The sequence below is a fragment of the Helianthus annuus genome, chromosome 8, assembly GCF_002127325.2.
Source record: "Helianthus annuus cultivar XRQ/B chromosome 8, HanXRQr2.0-SUNRISE, whole genome shotgun sequence".
In the NCBI taxonomy this organism is placed as follows: Eukaryota; Viridiplantae; Streptophyta; class Magnoliopsida; order Asterales; family Asteraceae; genus Helianthus; species Helianthus annuus.
Window position 1 is genome coordinate 65,465,457 of NC_035440.2, and position 19,204 is coordinate 65,484,660.

General features: G+C 40.4%; 1 protein-coding gene across 1 annotated transcript; it reads right to left on the bottom strand.

Moving 5' to 3' along the window:
• Nucleotides 1–10,728: 10,728 nt before the first annotated feature.
• Nucleotides 10,729–11,897, bottom strand: LOC118480981. Its single transcript, XM_035976015.1, has 2 exons — nt 11,860–11,897; nt 10,729–11,149 (listed from the first exon to the last, which is right to left on the bottom strand). The coding sequence occupies exons 1-2, from the start codon at nt 11,895–11,897 to the stop codon at nt 10,729–10,731; spliced, it is 459 nt and encodes a 152-aa protein (XP_035831908.1).
• Between the last annotated feature and the right edge of the window lie 7,307 nt (nt 11,898–19,204).

The following is a 19,204-nucleotide window of genomic DNA, read 5'->3' on the forward strand; positions in this document are numbered from 1 at the left end:
GCATCCTGACCTGGTCGGCATGTTCGTCTAACACCTGGCTGTTCTGATTGTTTGACGTTATATCGAGGTATTTTGACAACGAGCTGAACCATGACACTTTCGTTCTTACTTGTTTCCTCTGCTCGGACAGGAATCACCCAAGCCCGGCCGGTGAACGGTTCGGAACGGTAGTTTAATGTTTAACCCGAAATCGGTGAACCTCGTAGATAGAATCCGAATCTTGAACCACACAACCATTAGAATGATTAGTGAGTTGGCTCAAGCTCCGTTTCTACCGGTTTGAAGGCATTGAGTGTAAAAGAGTTGAAAGAAAGTTGAAAATCATTCTTTCAATCCTTCACATCATGTAAATGTTTAGATCTGTGATAGATCTTAGTTTGTTTATGTGGAAATCGGCTAGATCCAAGTGATTCTTGGTGGATTGAGGCCAAAACATGATGTTCTTGAAGAACACCATGATGACATCATCCTAGAATGCTTAGATCTTGATGATTTCACGGTTAGAAATCAAGATTTGAAAGATAGAAAGGTGTAAGAGTGTGTATTGATCAACAAAGTACAAGATTTAGGATGAAAACTTACCGAAATCGGAAGAAATCTGAGAAAAGAAGGGGAGCACGAGCTGGTCGGTCAGAGGGCTTCCAAAAGTGGAAAGAATGACAATGACAGGCCTATTTATAGGCTTCCAAAAGGGGAAAGAGCTGGCCGATCGGCCAGGCATCCCGATCGGACAGCCTGCTTGATCGGACAGTCCGTCCGATCGGCTGGGCTGTTCGATCGGCTAGGAGCCTGATCGAACCACAGACTGCTTTGAGTGTTCGGTGCGACGATTTCTGATATTTCGATTTCGATTGAAGGCGATACGAGTACGATAGAGTTTCCTATTCAAATTACTTTTAATCCCAACCACTATATCTACATACAAGCATCTATATTCCATATTTGATTTCGACTTCGATTGAGTTCGATTGAGTTTCGAGTTTCGATTCGATTGATTACCACACATAACATAAAGTAAACACGCACAGGTAACACATAAGTCACACACACACACGTATAATAACACCAAATTCGCATAGTTCGAGTTTCGAGTTCGATTGGTGATTCGATTAGCTTTATTATTGATTGATTAACTTTATCGCATTGTTACTTCCTACTATTCACAGTCGTAAAGCGTTTCGCGTCGATTAAACATTCGATTACTTCGATTCTCTGATTGACAACACTTACTCCACATGATACAAACATAAAATAAACTATTTAGAGTCAAAGAAGTCAAACTTGACTTGGACTTTGACTTTGACTTTGACATTCGAAAACACGGGGTGTTACAGCCTCCCCTTGTTTAGGGAATTTCGTCCTGAAATTAGTCTGAAAGCTGCACATCACCATGAATGATTTTACCAATTTCTCGCTTCAGATCTTTATTTAAACAACTGCGGGTACTTAGCCTTCATGTCGCTTTCGAGTTCCTAAGTAAACTCTGCGCCTCGCTTGCCTTCACATCGTACTTTCACGAAAGGGATGCGCGAGCGTCTGAGTTGCTTGGTTTGGCGATCCATGATTTCGACAGGCTTTTCCACGAAATGCAGCGTTTCATTGACTTGAAGGTCGTCGAGAGGTACAATCAGATCATGATCAGCTAGGCATTTTCGGAGGTTTGACACATGGAAAGTCGGGTGGACGTTACTAAGTTCCTCCGGTAGTTCGAGTCTATAGGCGACTTTGCGAATCCTTTCCAGAATCTTAAAAGGTCCAACATATCGAGGCGCTAGTTTCCCTTTCTTGCCGAATCTGACCACACCCTTCCAAGGTGATACCTTTAGGAGTACGTAGTCGCCAACGTCAAATTCAAGGGGCTTGCGTCTTCTATCGGCGTAACTTTTCTGTCTATCCCTGGCTTTCGACAAGTTGTCTCGAATCTGGAGGATTTTGTCAGTCGTTTCTTGTAGTAACTCAGGACCGGTTAATTGCGAGTGACCGATCTCGTGCCACACAATAGGCGAACGACATCTTCTTCCATATAAGGCCTCGAATGGTGCCATTTGTATGCTGGCATGATAGCTGTTGTTGTACGAAAACTCGACTAACGGTAGGTATTTGTTCCAACTACCACCGAAGTCTATGACACACGCATGGAGCATGTCTTCAAGAGTACGAATCGTTCTTTCAGTCTGTCTGTCGGTTTGAGGATGAAATACGGTACTTAAGTTAAGCGTCGTACCAAGAGTTGCTTGAAACGTTTCCCACAATCGCGAGGTAAACCGAGCATCACGGTCTGAAATGATGTCACGAGGCGTACCATGATTACAAATGATCTCGTCGGTGTAGATTCGGGCTAGTCGTTCTACCTTGTAGTCTTCCCGTATTGGCAAAAAGTGGGCTGATTTGGTCAGACGATCAACTATTACCCAAATGCTGTCGTGACCTGATGGCGAGGGTGGAAGTTTGGTTATGAAATCCATAGTTATACTCTTCCACTTCCATATAGGGATTGGAGGTTGTTCGAGTAAGCAAGAAGGTCGTTGATGTTCAGCCTTAACTCTCGCACAAGTCAGGCAACTTCTAACATAGAGGGCGATATCCCTTTTCATTCCCGGCCACCAGTACTTGTATCGAAGGTCCTGGTACATTTTATCGGCACCGGGATGAATAGAATATCGGGATTTGTGGGCTTCGTCCATTATGATCTTTCACAAATCGGTCCGCTTAGGGATCCAAATTCGGTCCAGATAATAGAAAATCCCATTTGCTTTGCTTACAAGCTGAGCTCCATCGTGATAGATCCTCTCTTTCTTCAATGTGCGCTCGTTAAAACAAGCATGCTGGGCTTCGCGGATGAGGGTTTCGAGATCATGCTGGGCTTGGGTATTGCGAATACTGAGCAAATAACTTCGTCTGCTGAGCGTGTCGGCAACAACATTTGCCTTGCCTGGGTGATAACGAATCTCACAGTCGTAATCGTTAAGAAGTTCCACCCATCGGCATTGACGCATGTTAAGTTCTTTCTAATTAAAGATGTGTTGTAAACTCCTGTGATCGGTGAAGATCGTACACTTGGTACCATACAGGTAGTGTCGCCAAATCTTCAATGCAAAAACAACTGCGCCTAGCTCAAGATCATGGGTTGTATAGTTCTTCTCATGGATTTTGAGCTGACAAGATGCGTAAGCTATAACCTTGTCTCGTTGCATGAGAACACAGCCGAGACCAAGGTTGGAAGCATCACAATAGACAATGAAATCGTTGTTTCCGTCGGGCAATGTGAGAACAGGAGCATTGCAAAGCATATGCTTGAGGGTTTGAAAGGCAGACTCTTGTTCGGTTCCCCAAACAAAAGACTTGTCTTTATGAGTAAGGGCGGTAAGCGGCACAACGATCTTAGAGAATCCTTCGATAAATCGTCGGTAATAGCCCGCTAGTCCGAGGAAAGAGCGAACTTCAGACGGGTTCTTAGGCGTAATCCAGCTCTTAACTGCTTCAATCTTCGCGGGATCGACATGAATACCTTGACTATTAACGATGTGACCCAGAAACTGAACCTCCTCTAGCCAGAATTCACACTTGGAGAACTTGGCATAGAGTTGATTTCCCTGGCGTAGCTCGAGAACCAAACGTAGATGTTGCGCGTGTTCGGCTTTCGACTTAGAATAGATCAAGACATCGTCGATGAACACGATGACGAAACGGTTTAGAAATGGCTTACACACGCGATTCATCAGATCCATGAAAACCGCGGGCGCGTTGGTTAAACCAAAAGCATAACAACGAATTCATAATGGTCGTATCGAGTTCGAAAAGCGGTTTTGGGGATGTCTTCCTCTTGAATGCGCAATTGGTGATAGCCTGAACGTAGATCGATCTTCGAGAAACACTTAGCACCTTGCAGCTGATCAAATAAGTCATCGATTCGAGGTAAAAGGTAACGGTTCTTGATGGTTAACTTATTCAATTCCCGATAATCGATGCACATCCGGAACGACCCATCCTTCTTTTTAATGAAGAGGACTGGCGTGCCCCAAAGAGAGGTGCTCGGGCGAATAAAGCCTTTTTCAAGTAACTCCTGGAGTTGGTTTGAGAGTTCCCTCATTTCGGATGGCGCGAGTCGATAAGGAGCTTTGGCAACAGGGTTAGCTCCAGGAATAAGGTCGATACGAAAGTCGATATCACGACTTGGCGGTAGTCCGGGAAGATCATCAGGGAACACCTGAGAAAATTCACGAACCACTGGAACATCTTTGACTTCGGCCTTCTTTTTCTTTTCCTTCTCCGCTACTACAATGTTGGCCAAGAAAGCTCTGTATTCCTTGCGGAGATACTTGCTAGCTTGGATACACGACATGAGCTTGAGACCTTTCGAAGCTGTTTCACCGTACACACATAATAAATCACCATTCGCGAGCGAGAATCGAATCATCTTATCAAAACACACAACTTCAGCATGATTTTCGCGACGAAAGTCCATGCCTACTATGATGTCGAAACTTCCGAGTTGCATTGGAATAAGGTCGATTGGGAAGATATGATTGTTGAGCTCGAGAGTACAATCACGGAGAACAGAGTTAACGGCGACAGTTCTTCCAGTAGCGACTTCAACTATGAATGACGAGGGGAGATAAGAGCGCTTACGACTAAGGAGCTTCTCGAATTCAAACAACACAAAGCAGTTATCGGCTCCAGTATCAAACAAACATGATGCATAAATACCATTCACAAGGAACATACCGTTAACCACATTGTTGTCAGCCTGAGCTTGACGGGCATTGATGTTGAAGGTTCTGGCACGGGCTGCTTGCTGCTGCTGCTGAGGCTGTTGCTGCTGCTGTTGGGGCTCTTGTTTCACAACCCTGTTCGGGCACATGTTTGCAAAATGGTTAGGATCACCACATGCAAAGCAGACTCGAGCATTGACCGCGGGTGCTTGAGCTGCGGGTTGGCCTTGAGGGGCTGGAAGTAGAGCTTGATGAGCGGTGGCAGTAGTTGCGGTGTTACAGGGACCATAGCGACAGTTCACAGAAACGACAGGCGACTCCCACCGGATGATGATATGAGCATGTTGGGCAGAGCGGGTGGGGACCTGTGTAAGCACGCTTCGCTGGCGGTGCATTGGTCACTGGAGCTGGTCGGTGATGAGACTGCTGCTGAGCCGGTACGGCTTGCAGAGGGGCAGCAGTTGTTGTGACAGTACAGTTCTTGCTGGAGCTACTTTTGTTGTGCTTCTTCCTTCGGCGTGATGACTTGGATGGTTGAGCAGTGGAGTCGGCGGTTGGTGTAGTAGTAGCTTGATGCAGAGACTTGGATGGCTTATCCCAGAAACCAGATTTTACCCGCTTGTCATTGATCTCAGCGGCATGCAAGTAAGTCTCTTTAATTGATGATGTCTTGGTGGCATGAACAAAGTCGGCAACACAATCAGGTAGAGCTCGAATGTACTTCTTGATGGCCATGTCTGGCGTCTTGACTTGATCGGGACAGATAATGCTAAGCTTCTTCAAGCGAGCAGTTAAAGCAGCGTTGTCTCCGTCCTTCTGCTTGATGTTCCAAAACTCGTCCTCCAGCTTTTGGCGTTCATGGGGAGGGCAGAATTCGTCCATCATGATGGCCTTCAGCTCTTCCCAAGTCAGCTCATAAGTTGCATTATTCCCGCGTTTGTTTAGTTCGGCCGTCCACCAGTCTAGAGCTCGGGACTGGAAAACGCCGGTTGCATTTAGGGTACGGAGATTTTCAGGACAGCCGCTTTGGCGCATAGTGACTTCAACTGAATCAAACCATTGAAACATGGCGGTAGGGCCATCTTCTCCGGTAAACTCTTTTGGTCCGCATGCTTTAAACTGTTTGAAGCTGAAAACAGTCTTGTTAGCATCCTTAGGAGCATCGGTTCGCGACTCTTCAGACGATTTGCTAACGTTTTCATACACCTCGCTCACAGCTTTTGCCACTTGCTTGGAGATGATAGCAGCGAGACGCTTGTCTCTCTTCTCTTGGCGGGTAAGTGGGGTTCGGTGTCCGGATGATGACATGGTCTGCAACAGACATCGTCGTAGATCTCAGACACAACAAATCGAATCTCACCTCACACGTCTACTACTCACTAAAGCTTAGGAACACGTCGAAACAGGTATCTCATAAACACATAAGCACATAACCACAAATTCACGTAGTCACAGAAGCACATAAGCACGTAGGCTCGTAGATCACAGAAACACAGAAGCACACAAGCACATACGCATTTATGCACGGATGTAGTCAGAATACAGAAACCTATCCTTCCCAGTTCACGTGTCGTTCGTATAGTATATCGAGTAGTATCGCATAGTCGTATAGCGTGTCGAGTAGTATAGTATAATTGTAGCACTATATTGTCTAAAATTGCAGCGACTTGTTAACGTCTTGAGATAGAAGAGCAATGCGGGTTGTGTGTGTCGATCAAAGTGAGAGCAAAAATCGAGTGAACATCAAAATTAAACACATAAACAGGTAAACACACTTAAAACACATGAAATCGACGAATTATCAGAGTCAGCAGTTGCGGGCTCAGAATCGAAACACGGTAAATCGAGAAATGGATTGTCTGCGGCTACTAGACATCGACTATCCAAAGCGATTCGACTATTCACAATAGACTTGTCGTCACATTTTGACTTTCGGGATCGTGTTTCTTCCTCAATTCTTGGGCATTCAATCACGCATTCCCTAGGTCATACTCATGAGTTCAGGTCGTTGGAGTCCATCGAGGCTTTGGTGAGATGAAATAAAAAAATCGGAACAAGTTGTCAAGGTTAGGGTTTCACCCCTAGCTTAGCCACTTCTTCCTTGGTTTAGCAAAGTATGAGGAGATTATTCATCAAAATATGGATTTCACTCCTGATTTGGTATAATTCTCCTCGTTGGTTCTGAAAAATTAATGAAGAAATCATTGATGAATTGATAAAATCAGCATTGATCAAGCAATTTAGTCGGGAGTTTGCGGTTTTCACACCTAATCCTGACTGAATCGCTTGATTCCATTTGAAAATTCAAGTGCAGTGATAGTGTAGAACAAGCGAGAGGTAGCACATAAACTTGGTCTGTTGGTTCCTAACTATAGTCTAGGTCTCTAAGACAGCGACCCGGACTAGGTCGTGTCTAGCCTAATTCCCTATAGTTATGGCTCTGATACCAATCTGTCACACCCCAACCGATGGCGGAATCATCGGGGCATGGCACTGAGTGAAACAGATTGTCCAGAAGTTTCCACAACTATCATTACTATTTAGTTTAAATAATACGACACATACCATATCCCAAATAATAAAACAAGTTATTACAGATAAGCATCTAGTCAAATATACTGTTCCGACAACTCAGATTTAAATAAAATGTAAATATTGTTTGTTTGAATCTAGAGACCCCTATCTTGACCATGACAGACAACTATTTGTTGGGGGGCTCTAGAGCTTTATTCTAGCCTCGCTTCCTTAGCAAGTAAACACCTTAAACACTTTACGTTAAAATAAAGTCAATACATAAAATGTAAAGGTGAGCATACAAGTTTGATATAGCATATAGAGTTCGAAATAGTTTACGCATAACCAGCACGTACACAGAGGAAAACGAGCATGTTAATTATCGACATGGATCTATCGATACCAATGACTGCGGGTTGACTGTCCGAGACAGTTCGCAATACATGATTACCACCGTAATCCATGCAAGTAATTGTCCTTAACAACCCCCGTGTGAACGGGTGCTGAGTCCAAACTATAGTACTACATCGTTAAGGCAGGTAGACAACATTCCACGTGTAAACATAACAACAAGCATTCAATAAGTCACGTAATATATGCAGAACAGTTAGCGTTTAAATAATTGAGTAGTGTGTTCGATTGTGATTTTAGATAAGTAACGTATGTAACACCCAAAAGTGCTAAAGCAAAAAGGGTTCGAGTATACTCACAGCGATTGATTGATGGATTGAAGGGAGCGCTTGAGAGTAGGGTTAGCCTGAATAGTTCGGTAGCATAACGATGAGTAACATTTTACGCATTATAGGGTAACAAGTGATGTTGGGTCGAACAGCCTGGTCGATCGAACGGTAGGTTCGATCGAACGGGTTGTTCGTTCGGTTAGACAGTCCGTTCGGACAGCCTGTTCGATCGGCCGGTAGGCTCGATCGGTTGGACTGTTCGAGTGGATTGTTTCTTCCTTTGAGTAGGATGTGTTTGTGTATGATGGTTTGACCTTTTGAAGTTTTCGTTGTAGTATTTGAGAACATTGAATGTTCTTACCTTTCAGGTCGATCGATCGAACGGGCCGTTCGATCGGCCAGCTTAACCGATCGGTTAGACACTTCAGTGGTAGTCCTCAGCAGGATGTCACCTGATCGAACAGCATGTTCGATCGGGTGGCACTTCAATACGTCGAACGAGTTGCAAAATCGATTAAAGGTTGAAGCATAGTATCTCATGATCCGATGAGTAATGTTATCGAACAACTTGTTCGATCGTACATCACTTCGTTCAATACTATACATCATGAAATGGTAAAAGTGTGGGGCCATGTGCTAGCCGATCGGCTGGCCTGTTCGATCGGTCAGCATCCTGACCTGGTCGGCCTGTTCGTCTAACACTTGGTTGTTCTGATTGTTTGACGTTATATCGAGGTATTTTGACAACGAGCTGAACCATGACACTTTCGTTCTTACTTGTTTCCTCTGCTCGGACAGGAATCACCCAAGCCCGGCCGATGAACGGTTCGGAACGGTAGTTTAATGTTTAACCCGAAATCGGTGAACCTCGTAGATAGAATCCGAATCTTGAACCACACAACCATTAGAATGATTAGTGAGTTGGCTCAAGCTCCGTTTCTACCGGTTTGGAGGCATTGAGTGTAAAAGAGTTGAAAGAAAGTTGAAAATCATTCTTTCAATCCTTCACATCATGTAAATGTTTAGATCTGTGATAGATCTTAGTTTGTTTATGTGGAAATCGGCTAGATCCAAGTGATTCTTGGTGGATTGAGGCCAAAACATGATGTTCTTGAAGAACACCATGATGACATCATCCTAGAATGCTTAGATCTTGATGATTTCACGGTTATAAATCAAGATTTGAAAGATAGAAAGGTGTAGGAGTGTGTATTGATCAAGAAAAGAAGGGGAGCACGAGCTGGTATTGATCAAGAAAAGAAGGGGAGCACGAGCTGGTCGGTCAGAGGGCTTCCAAAAATGGAAAGAATGACAATGACAGGCCTATTTATAGGCTTCCAAAAGGGGAAAGAGCTGGCCGATCGGCCAGGCATCCCGATCGGACAGCCTGCTCGATCGGACAGTCCGTCCGATCGGCTGGGCTGTTCGATCGACTAGGAGCCTGATCGATCCACGGCCTGCTTTGAGTGTTTGGTGCGACGATTTCTGATATTTCAATTTCGATTGAAGGCGATACGAGTACGATAGAGTTTCCTATTCAAATTACTTTTAATCCCAACCACTATATCTACATACAAGCATCTATATTCCATATTTGATTTCGACTTCGATTGAGTTCGATTGAGTTTCGAGTTTCTATTCGATTGATTACCACACATAACATAAAGTAAACACGCACAGGTAACACATAAGGCACACACACACGTATAATAACACCAAATTCGCATAGTTCGAGTTTCGAGTTTGATTGGTGATTCGATTAGCTTGATTATTGATTGATTAACTTTATCGCATTATTACTTCCTACTATTCACTGTCATAAAGCATTTCGCGTCGATTAAACATTCGATTACTTCGATTCTCAGATTGACAACACTTACTCCACATGATACAAACATAAAATAGACTATTTACAGTCAAAGAAGTCAAACTTGACTTGGACTTTGACTTTGACATTCGAAAACACGGGGTGATACAGTAACTCGGCTTTAACATCAAAAATAATAAGAAAAGGTAAAACAATATAGTAAATAACAAAGGTAAAAAAAGTTAAACGAAAAAAGAAAACAATAGAAATTCGGTCGGTTTTGGTGCACTCGTTATAGTAAAGAAAAAGAAAAATAATAAAAAAAAAGATTACCGGCACATTCGTTAAAAAAAAACTAAATAAAAAAACCTTTGTGACACTCATTATAGCAAAGAAAAAGAAAAGATTTAAATATGTCTAAAACAGCATTAACGTGGTCATTAAAAAACTATTTAAGGGTTGAAAAGTAATTTGGTTAAAATAAAAGAAAAAATACAATAATTAAACTACATGAGTTGCAAATAAAAGTTTACACTAAATGACGAAATAAACAAAAAAAATGTGATTGTTCAATTTCTTTAGGCTACATGGTATGGTGACTATCCTCACTTGGAGGATGATCCGTCACCTAGGCGCCACATCATAGTCCTCTTGAGGATGGTCCATCCCACAAAAACAATGAAAATGGGATGATGATCCTACCCCATCATTTTAGTTGTTTTTTTTAACATCCTCTTTTTTTAACATTTAACAAATAAAATAAGAAAATATTTTCATTAATATTAAACAATATTGAATAAAGTTAAAAAAAACATAAACTTTAAAAAAATCCTAATAACATAAAAAAAACATAAACTTAAAAAAAATCCTAAGCAGTAAAAAAAATATTAAAAAACCTACTAGTCTTCATCCTGCATCTGGTCCTCTGGTTCGTTTTGAGTGTTCTTCCAAATGTACTCCACCAAGTCTGCTTGTAGGTTACGATGTGTGTACTCGTTACGTAGAGAGAACATGTTCAAATCTTGTTGTTCCAAACTGGAACAGAATTTCCGGTAGACACGTTTTCGTCGTACTCGCATATCACTCTACCTTCGTCTTCAATGACCATGTTATGAAGGATGATACAAGCGTACATAATGTATCGTAACCTCTTTGGTGTAGCCGAACGTGCTGGATGTTCAATGATATGCCATGTTTTTTGTAGAACCCCAAAGGCCCGTTCAATATCTTTTCTCGCACCCTCTTGATACTTCGCAAATTTTTTTCTTTTATCGTCTATCGGGTGTGGAATAGTTTTAACGATTGTCGAGTATGTTGGGTATATTCCATCTGCAAGGTAGTAACCCCGCCTGTGTTCCACCCCCGAAACCGTAAAACTTGTGTCTAGACCTGCTCCCGCCACTATGTCGTCAAATATCTGTGACTGGTATATGATGCTAAGGTCATTAAGCGAACCAGGTAGACCAAAAAAAGCATGCCAGATCCAGAGATCCTGTGACGCAACAGCCTCTAGAATAATAGTGGGATGACCATGATCTCCCCGAGTATACTGACCTTGCCAGGCAGTAGGGCAGTTCTGCCACGGCCAGTGCATGTAATCAATGCTCCCCCGAGCATTCCTGGAAAACCATGTCTTTGTTCGTGTGCTTGATATAATTTTTGAACGTCATTTGCGTTTGGTTTCCGCATGTATCTCTTGCTATATAATTTGACAACCCATTCGCAAAACCTATGCAAACATAGACGTGCGGTTCTTTCGGACATCCTTAAATACTCGTCTAATGCATCAGGTGCGTACCCATATGCCAGTTGGCGAATGGTCGACGTACATTTTTGTAAAGTAGTGAAACCCCTTTGCCCCCTAGTGTCGTATCGCAGTGTGAAAACGGATCAGACTGGGCCATTTCGTCTACGATACGTGAAAAAAGTCCACGACTCATTCGGAACCGACGTCGAAACATCTCGTCCGTGTACACGGGTTCGTCAGCAAAATAATCGGCCACTAGCTTGTCGTGGGCGGCTATATATTTAAAACGAAAAATATATCAAATTCATTATAAAATTCATTTTTAAATTTAAATAAACATACGGTAAAAAAAATAAAGTACCTTCTTTGTCTCGGTTTAATTTTGCTCGTCTAGTTTACCGTTGGGACGACGCTTCAGAGTTTTCATCATCCGCCATGACGATCTAAGCCGCGTACATAATCATGTTTTCAAAAAATGCGTCATTCTCGCCCGAAGATGATGAATACCACGTCGACGAAGAAGATGAAGAAAGTGAAGAAGGTGAAGACATGGTTAGTTTTGAGAGAGAGATGGGGTGGTAGTGGGTAAAAAATGGTATAAAAATGTTTAGTTTATATAAAAATGGAAGAGTGTTTTATAAAATGTGAGAGAGATATGAGATTGTAGTGGGCGAAAAGGTGTGGTTGCAAGGCCGGTTCCATAGGCTTGGTAACCTAGGCACGGGCCCTAGGGCCGCCAAAAAATTAGGGCCTCCGAATTTTTAGAAAATTTTTATATATAATTATATGTATTAGGCTCAAATAACTACGTTTATTTCAAAACTAAACAGGTTTTTCATTGAAGGAGTTCAAAATAAATATTATTTGGCAAAAAAGGCCAAATTTCAAAGCCCATTTCGCCTTGATTTCCGGCTATTACAACACAACCACCATCGACCTAATCATCATTATTTAGCGGCCTAAAGCCCCAAAATACAGCCGCAATCATCGTTCCCATTTCCCAAAGCAATCTGCTTTCAATTTCTAGGCTATCGGCTATCACTAGCCGAAAAAAGTAAGGGTAATCACCCATGGCGTCGGGATTGGAGGAGAGTTTGTCGGCGAAATTAGGGCCCCCACTTTATAGTTCGCTTAAGGTTTCCAAAAATATAGGAACGACCCTGAATATTGAAATTTAGCCGTTTGAATTAATATTGGAAATTTGAAATTAATTTTTTTTCTTTCTAAACGGTTAGAAATCATGAGACCACTCACCATTTTTTGTCTTTTTCTGCATCGTCTTCAACGTCCAACACTCGACGGTGAGGACGAGGACCGGGGGGGGGGGGGGGGCGGTATGGTGTTTGGTCCGTCGCCGGGGCTGGACGGGTGGGGGACGCTCCCCATACCGTCTAGCCTTATGTTTATATCGAGATAATTCATATCCACCGGAAAAAAAAACTCACTAGTTTGAAATCAGCCAAATTATCAATAAATTCCAAAATAGTGAATGTTGCATGTCAGAATGAGTGATCATGACACATTGACAAAGAGTAACTACGTGACAGGTGATAATAACATTGATAAAATCAAAAGAGGATCATACTGCAACACAAACGATGTTACTTAAATCCTAAACTAAAACATAATTTTGTTTACGGTGTTTTAAGCGAGCAATGTTACTTTTAATCCCTATGCTCTTTTAACTTTTGCTCGAAAAAACTTAAACACACATTGTGCTTAAAGGAAACCACAATTCATTTGATTGTCTAAATGTATTCAGCTACCCTCGATCTTTTATTAATCGAACATCTGCATACCACCTTCTATAATAAACTTAAACACACGTCGTGCTTAAAGGAAACCACAATTCATTTGATTGTCTAAACGTACTCAACTACCCTCGATCTTTTACTAATCGTACATCCGTATACTACCTTCTATATGTGCCTATATATATGTAACCATCTCATGTAGGCCCGTATATATAGAAATCACGTCTTATACGTTCATAGAGTATGAGAAATATATACCGATACAACTATGATTCATCCAATTCAACAATAATAGATATGGTATTGATTATATATCAATCATAAATGATGGGCCACGAGAAAAGTGCAATGATCACCGTAACGAAATATGGTGTACAATTTAAACTAAAAATCATAATAAAGTACACTATATTTATGATTCATTGCACCATAACGAAAAACGGTGTACAATTTAAACTAAAAATTATATTAAATTAAACTACCCCATATTTATGAACATCGGAATTATCCTGACAAACCATTTACTCATGATACTATTAGAATTATAATCTACTGTTTAAACTTCACATCTGTATGTTTCACTAGACTCTAATATGAAGTAAAATTCAAAGTTTTAAACTTACACAGTATTATTCTTAATTTATAATCTTATTACCTTTATACCTGATTTTATTAAGCTTTTATATAGGGCAAATGTCATAAAAATTAACATACTTTCTGTTTTTTCTCATAAAAGTCCTTTCACTTTTTGTTGCACTTTAAAATCTAATATTACTTTTTTTGTCTCATAAAAGTCCCCAAACGACTTTTTTTGCATATAAAAGTCTCTCCAAATGTTAAATTTAAACAAAATTGTGAATAATTTTTTTACTTATTGATATAACATTCGAAAAGAATTGAAATTAATTAATATTTTAAGTTGGATATATGACAAACCAAAGTATGTTTAATGTTTATCATTTTTTCCCATTTTAAATTCAATAAACTGATAAGACTAAATATTATTCAGAAGACATAACTTAAAATAAAATAAAATAAACATATAAAATGGTATGTATAATTTAAAATCATTAAAAGTATAACATAATTTGTCAAATAATGTTTTCTTGATTTCATCCGATCATAATTAAGAAATATTTTTTTGTTAAAGTTTAACATTTTAAGGGACTTGTATGATACAAGAGTAGAAAATATGTTTTGTATTTATAAAAGCGATTAGGGGAATTTTATGAGACAAAAAGAAAATATGTTTTTTTTATAGGCGAATAAAAGTTGAGAGATTTTTTTGAAACAAAAAGAGTTAATTACATCGTTAGTCCCTATGGTTTGTGGAAAGTAACAACCTTAGGTACTAATAGTTTAAAATATCAGTACAAGGTTTTAATGTTTGATTTTGTAACATCTTAGGGCCTTAAGGCTAACGGCTGTTAAAAACTAACTGAGAACTTAGTATCCAACCTTGAACTTTAAAGAAACCACATGGACTAATCATGTTATTAAGCACGAAATCAACTCTTGTAATATTTAAAACGCGTTTTTTTTTTGTTATTATTTAAGTAAACTTTTTTAATTATTTAACTAAACATTTTTAAGTAGTTCTACGTAATTAACATGATTAACCAATTAAAACTAATTTGAGGCCACTTCCGTAATTAGCTTATTTGTAAATTAACAAGCTTATACGTAAAGCAACAGTTTTTAGTCATTGAAAACCAAAATCAAACCCTCGAAAAATAAAACCAAACCAAACTAAACCGAACCATTATTAACGGTTTAGGTTCCAGTTCAGTTTCACGGTTTGAGTCTTTTATGCCCAACCCCTTTATTCAAGTTTTCAAAATATATGCACACTAAAATAAATGCAAGAAGATGCAACCAAATATATAAATGATGCAAAAGAAAAAAAAAAAGCTACAACATATAATTACAACCAAAAAACAATTGCTGCCAAAGCGCCATTTCACAATAGAACTATTCAAAATAAGTTGCTAGTCTCTAATTCACAACAAATAAAAAGTTGTCCAAAACTAGACCAAAATAGTTAAACATAGTAGTTCTATTATAGCGGAATGAAAACTAGTTGTGATGAAATTTTATTTTTCAAATGAAGAGGTGCGCTCTATTTATCGCACGCAGCAAAACCAAAATACTACTTTTTAAGTGCGTATATATGTATATCAATTTATTTATTAAAAAGTAACATATGGTCCGGTCCGGTTTTGTAAGACCGGATTTTTGTATAAACTGCAAACCAAACTCATCAATACGGTTTCAAACTCCTGAAACCGACCGACTAAAAGTTTTAAAAAATCGACCGCTAAACCCAGTCAAAGACCGGTTTGAACGGTTTCGTGGTTTGAAACCGAAGCGTGAACACCCCTAGTATTTTATGTTCAAACGTTGAAGATTTGTTGATTATGGAGATTACCCTTTCCACTGATCAGTCATTCAAGTTGGGCATAAAGTTGATTATGAAAATTGGGATTTCAGATTTTCGTGGGTATTCATTGACTTGAAGTTTTCCAGTGAGGTGTTCAAAGTTTTTATTAATTGTCGGTTGGGTTTTTGAAGATCAAGGGTTTGAGCAAGAAAGTATATCAAAAACCGAACACGGATGTGGTCAACGACAAAATGGAGAAGCTGCATTTATTAATTTCAAATTGTTTAATTTTTGTGAAGATTGCAGTTTAGAAAATCAGAGTATTGGCTCAGGAACATTGAAAATAGAGAACTGAAGTGTTATTCCAGGGGAAATCATTTCAGGGAGAAGCTGTTAAGGTAAATGAAAACCCGAATCATTAATCAAGGGGGAATTAATTGATGACGTCAACAAATGATGCTTGATTGAAGTTGTGGAATATTCAAAACACGACTCTCATATTTGAAGATCAAGATTCGACAGTGATGTACAAGGGAGAAATTGTTGATTCATATTTGGTGTGTCCGCCACTGTGTGAATATGCTGGATAGAGTGTGTATTGAATATTGTATGTTTGAGTGTTAAATTGGTAAGGAGAACACTCATACGCACGCATGAGTCATACATGCGTATGAGGATGTGCTCATCTGTGCGCACGAGCCCATACACATGTGAGTTGCCAATATATAGGTGGCTCATGCGCACGGAATCATTAAGTTGTGATGTGAAGTTTCAGCTGGAGAGATTGCTTGATGCTCTCTCCAGCTTGTCAATGATGTATGCTCTTTCGGTATGGAATGGAAGCTTTTACATATGTTATTCAAAGCGTTATGCTGCCGAAATTTATACCGAATTAGCTTTATCTTATCCAAACTTCAGTCTAAAACGTGTGGGACGCAATGGTCCATGTTCTTTCATGATCCCATTAATTTATGTAATGAATTAATGTACAAGGATTTAATGGATAGAGTATACAAGCTAGAGTCTTCTGTTGCTGAGATTAAAGATATGTTGAAGACCATGGTACAAAACTCTAAGTGATGTGTGTAAAATGTAACATATAAATTACATCAAATGAGGCATAAAACTAACCTTTTTTAGTACTAATGTGGGAAAAAGCTTGTTTTTGTCTTCCTTTTGAATTTACAGGACCAAATGAGCCTAAACGTACAAAAGGAGCAAATAAGAAGCCAAAACCAACATAAATACAAAGAAAAGGAATAAACGTGACATGCCCGACCCCTCGGCAGCATCCCCTTAGTAAAAACAAAAAATCAGAAGACTGACCACGGGGTCGTGCCCAGCCGAACACGGGGCGTGGTTAGGAACCTGTAGAAAAGACAAACCTGTAGAAGCTTCCACGCCCACCACGGGGCTGTGCCCGCTGAACTCGGGGCCGTGTGGGACCCTCTGCTGACACTTGCAATTAATGAAGGAAGAGAAAAGGCTGGCCACGGGGGCGTGCCCGCTGGACACGGGGCCGTGGCCAGAGCACTCACTGTGCAGGCTATAAATATGGGTGCTTGGCTCACTTCAAAGGCATCCCTTGGCAAACCACTACTCTCCCACTTTGCCACCACTCCACCACCACTACAACACCAACACCCACCACCATCATCCATCATCCATCTTTAGAGTGTGGAGTAGTCTCGGGATCCAAGATTGACTGTAAGGGTTCTTGCCAATCAAAGGCCATGTTTGATTAAGCCTCTTACATCACTTGGTGAAGACAAGTCTTTATTGTATTACTTCTGATTTTTAATCTTTCCGCACTTTTTATTTGGTTTTGTATTAATGACTTTAATAACTAATTTCTTATGTTGAAGGTGAATTCTTCCTATCATTTTTCCGTGGTGTCTTGGCGTTACTTTACTGTTTATATAAAGTAAAAGATTACATCATTCATGTTTTTACGGTCTATATAAAAGCATGTTGACTACCTGGTCGAGGGTTAGGGGAATGGTTTGGTAAGGTTCTTGCCTTGTTCAGTGTATAGATCCTGTAAGGATCTGGTTCAAGCTTACTAGGACCTCCTTCAATACCCACTAGTATTGGATGGCGGGGGTGCGAATAGCTTGAACCCCTCATATGTAAACTACTATTAATACATTAAACCGGCTTCTTGGGATTGTATCCTTGCTGACTCAAACCACTTAGCCGAGGGTAGCGTCACTTTCAAAAGAGGGGCCTACCACTTTCCGCATTAATAACTTAATTAATTATCTTTCAATATTCCGACCCTTTGGGATTGTATCCCTGCTGACTCAAACCACTGGGTTGAGGGTAACGTCACCTTCAAAAGAGGGGCCTACTACTATAACTAAGATAATCTTTTAAAAAGTCCGAAAGTGCGAAAATCATCAAAGGATACATTAAAGGCGAGTCAGATCCAAGTGATTCATCTTGTCTATCTGTTTTTATTTATTTATCTTTGCATTTTTAGTTTTTATTTTTCATGTTTCAAAACTTTGCTAAAAAATAGATTGATTAGACGTTGAGGATAAACCGGTACTAAAAGCTCTTGTGTCCTTGGACGACCTCGGTATCTTACCAACGCTATACTACGCTCACGATGGGTGCACTTGCCCAAGTGTGAGTTTAGTGTTAGTAGAATATCGTGTTTTATAAATTTAAAACTTGATTAATGTGTAAAATGGGCTTAAAAGATTAACAAAAACATATCACGCCGAACGCACACCAAGTTTTTGGCGCCGTTGCCGGGGACACGAGGATTTTAAGAAAGTTTAATATCAATGGCCTAATTATTTTTACTTATTTTTCTATTTTTTAGGATTTTTCTTAATTTTTCAGTTTCTGCAGACTTCAGCACGGGCCATGCCCGATAGGACACGGGGCCGTGCCCATCAATCTTATTGGTAGTTTTTGTTTTCTGAGTTACAGAAGAGTGACCACGGGGTGGTGCTGAACTCCCCAGTAACTAGGATCCAGAAAACAACTACTGTAACCACGACCACGGGCCGTGGTCAGCGACCATGGGGCCGCGATGAGATATCTGACCGACGTTCTTTTTTGTTTTTATCGCATGACTTGGAACCCAGTCGCAGCACCTGAACTTTATACGCAGTACATGAGCTCCAATTCCAATAAAGACATAAAAGAGCCTCTAGACGAACCCGAACGCTTTCTAAGAAAGAGACAAAAAGCTAAAAATCAAAAGAAAGCTTTAGGGGACCAACTCTCAATGGCGGATCAGCATACCCTGATGGATTACCTACGGCCCACGGTCGGTAATCTCGGAGCCGCCATCAATGCACCGAATGTCGATGCCAACAACTTCGAACTTCGGCCGCATTTGATTCAAATGCTCCAAAATTCCGCAACCTTCCATGGCCTAGCTGATGAAGATCCCCATTTACAACTTTTTGGAAATATGTGACACTTTCCGGATCAACGGAGCATCAAACGACGCCATCCGCCTCCGAATGTTCCCATTTTCACTAAAAGACTGAGCTAAGGCTTGGCTTAACACCCTCCCAAGTGGTTCGGTAAACAATTGGGATGAACTCGCCCAAAAATTTCTACATAAGTATTTCCCGCCCTCTAAAACCGC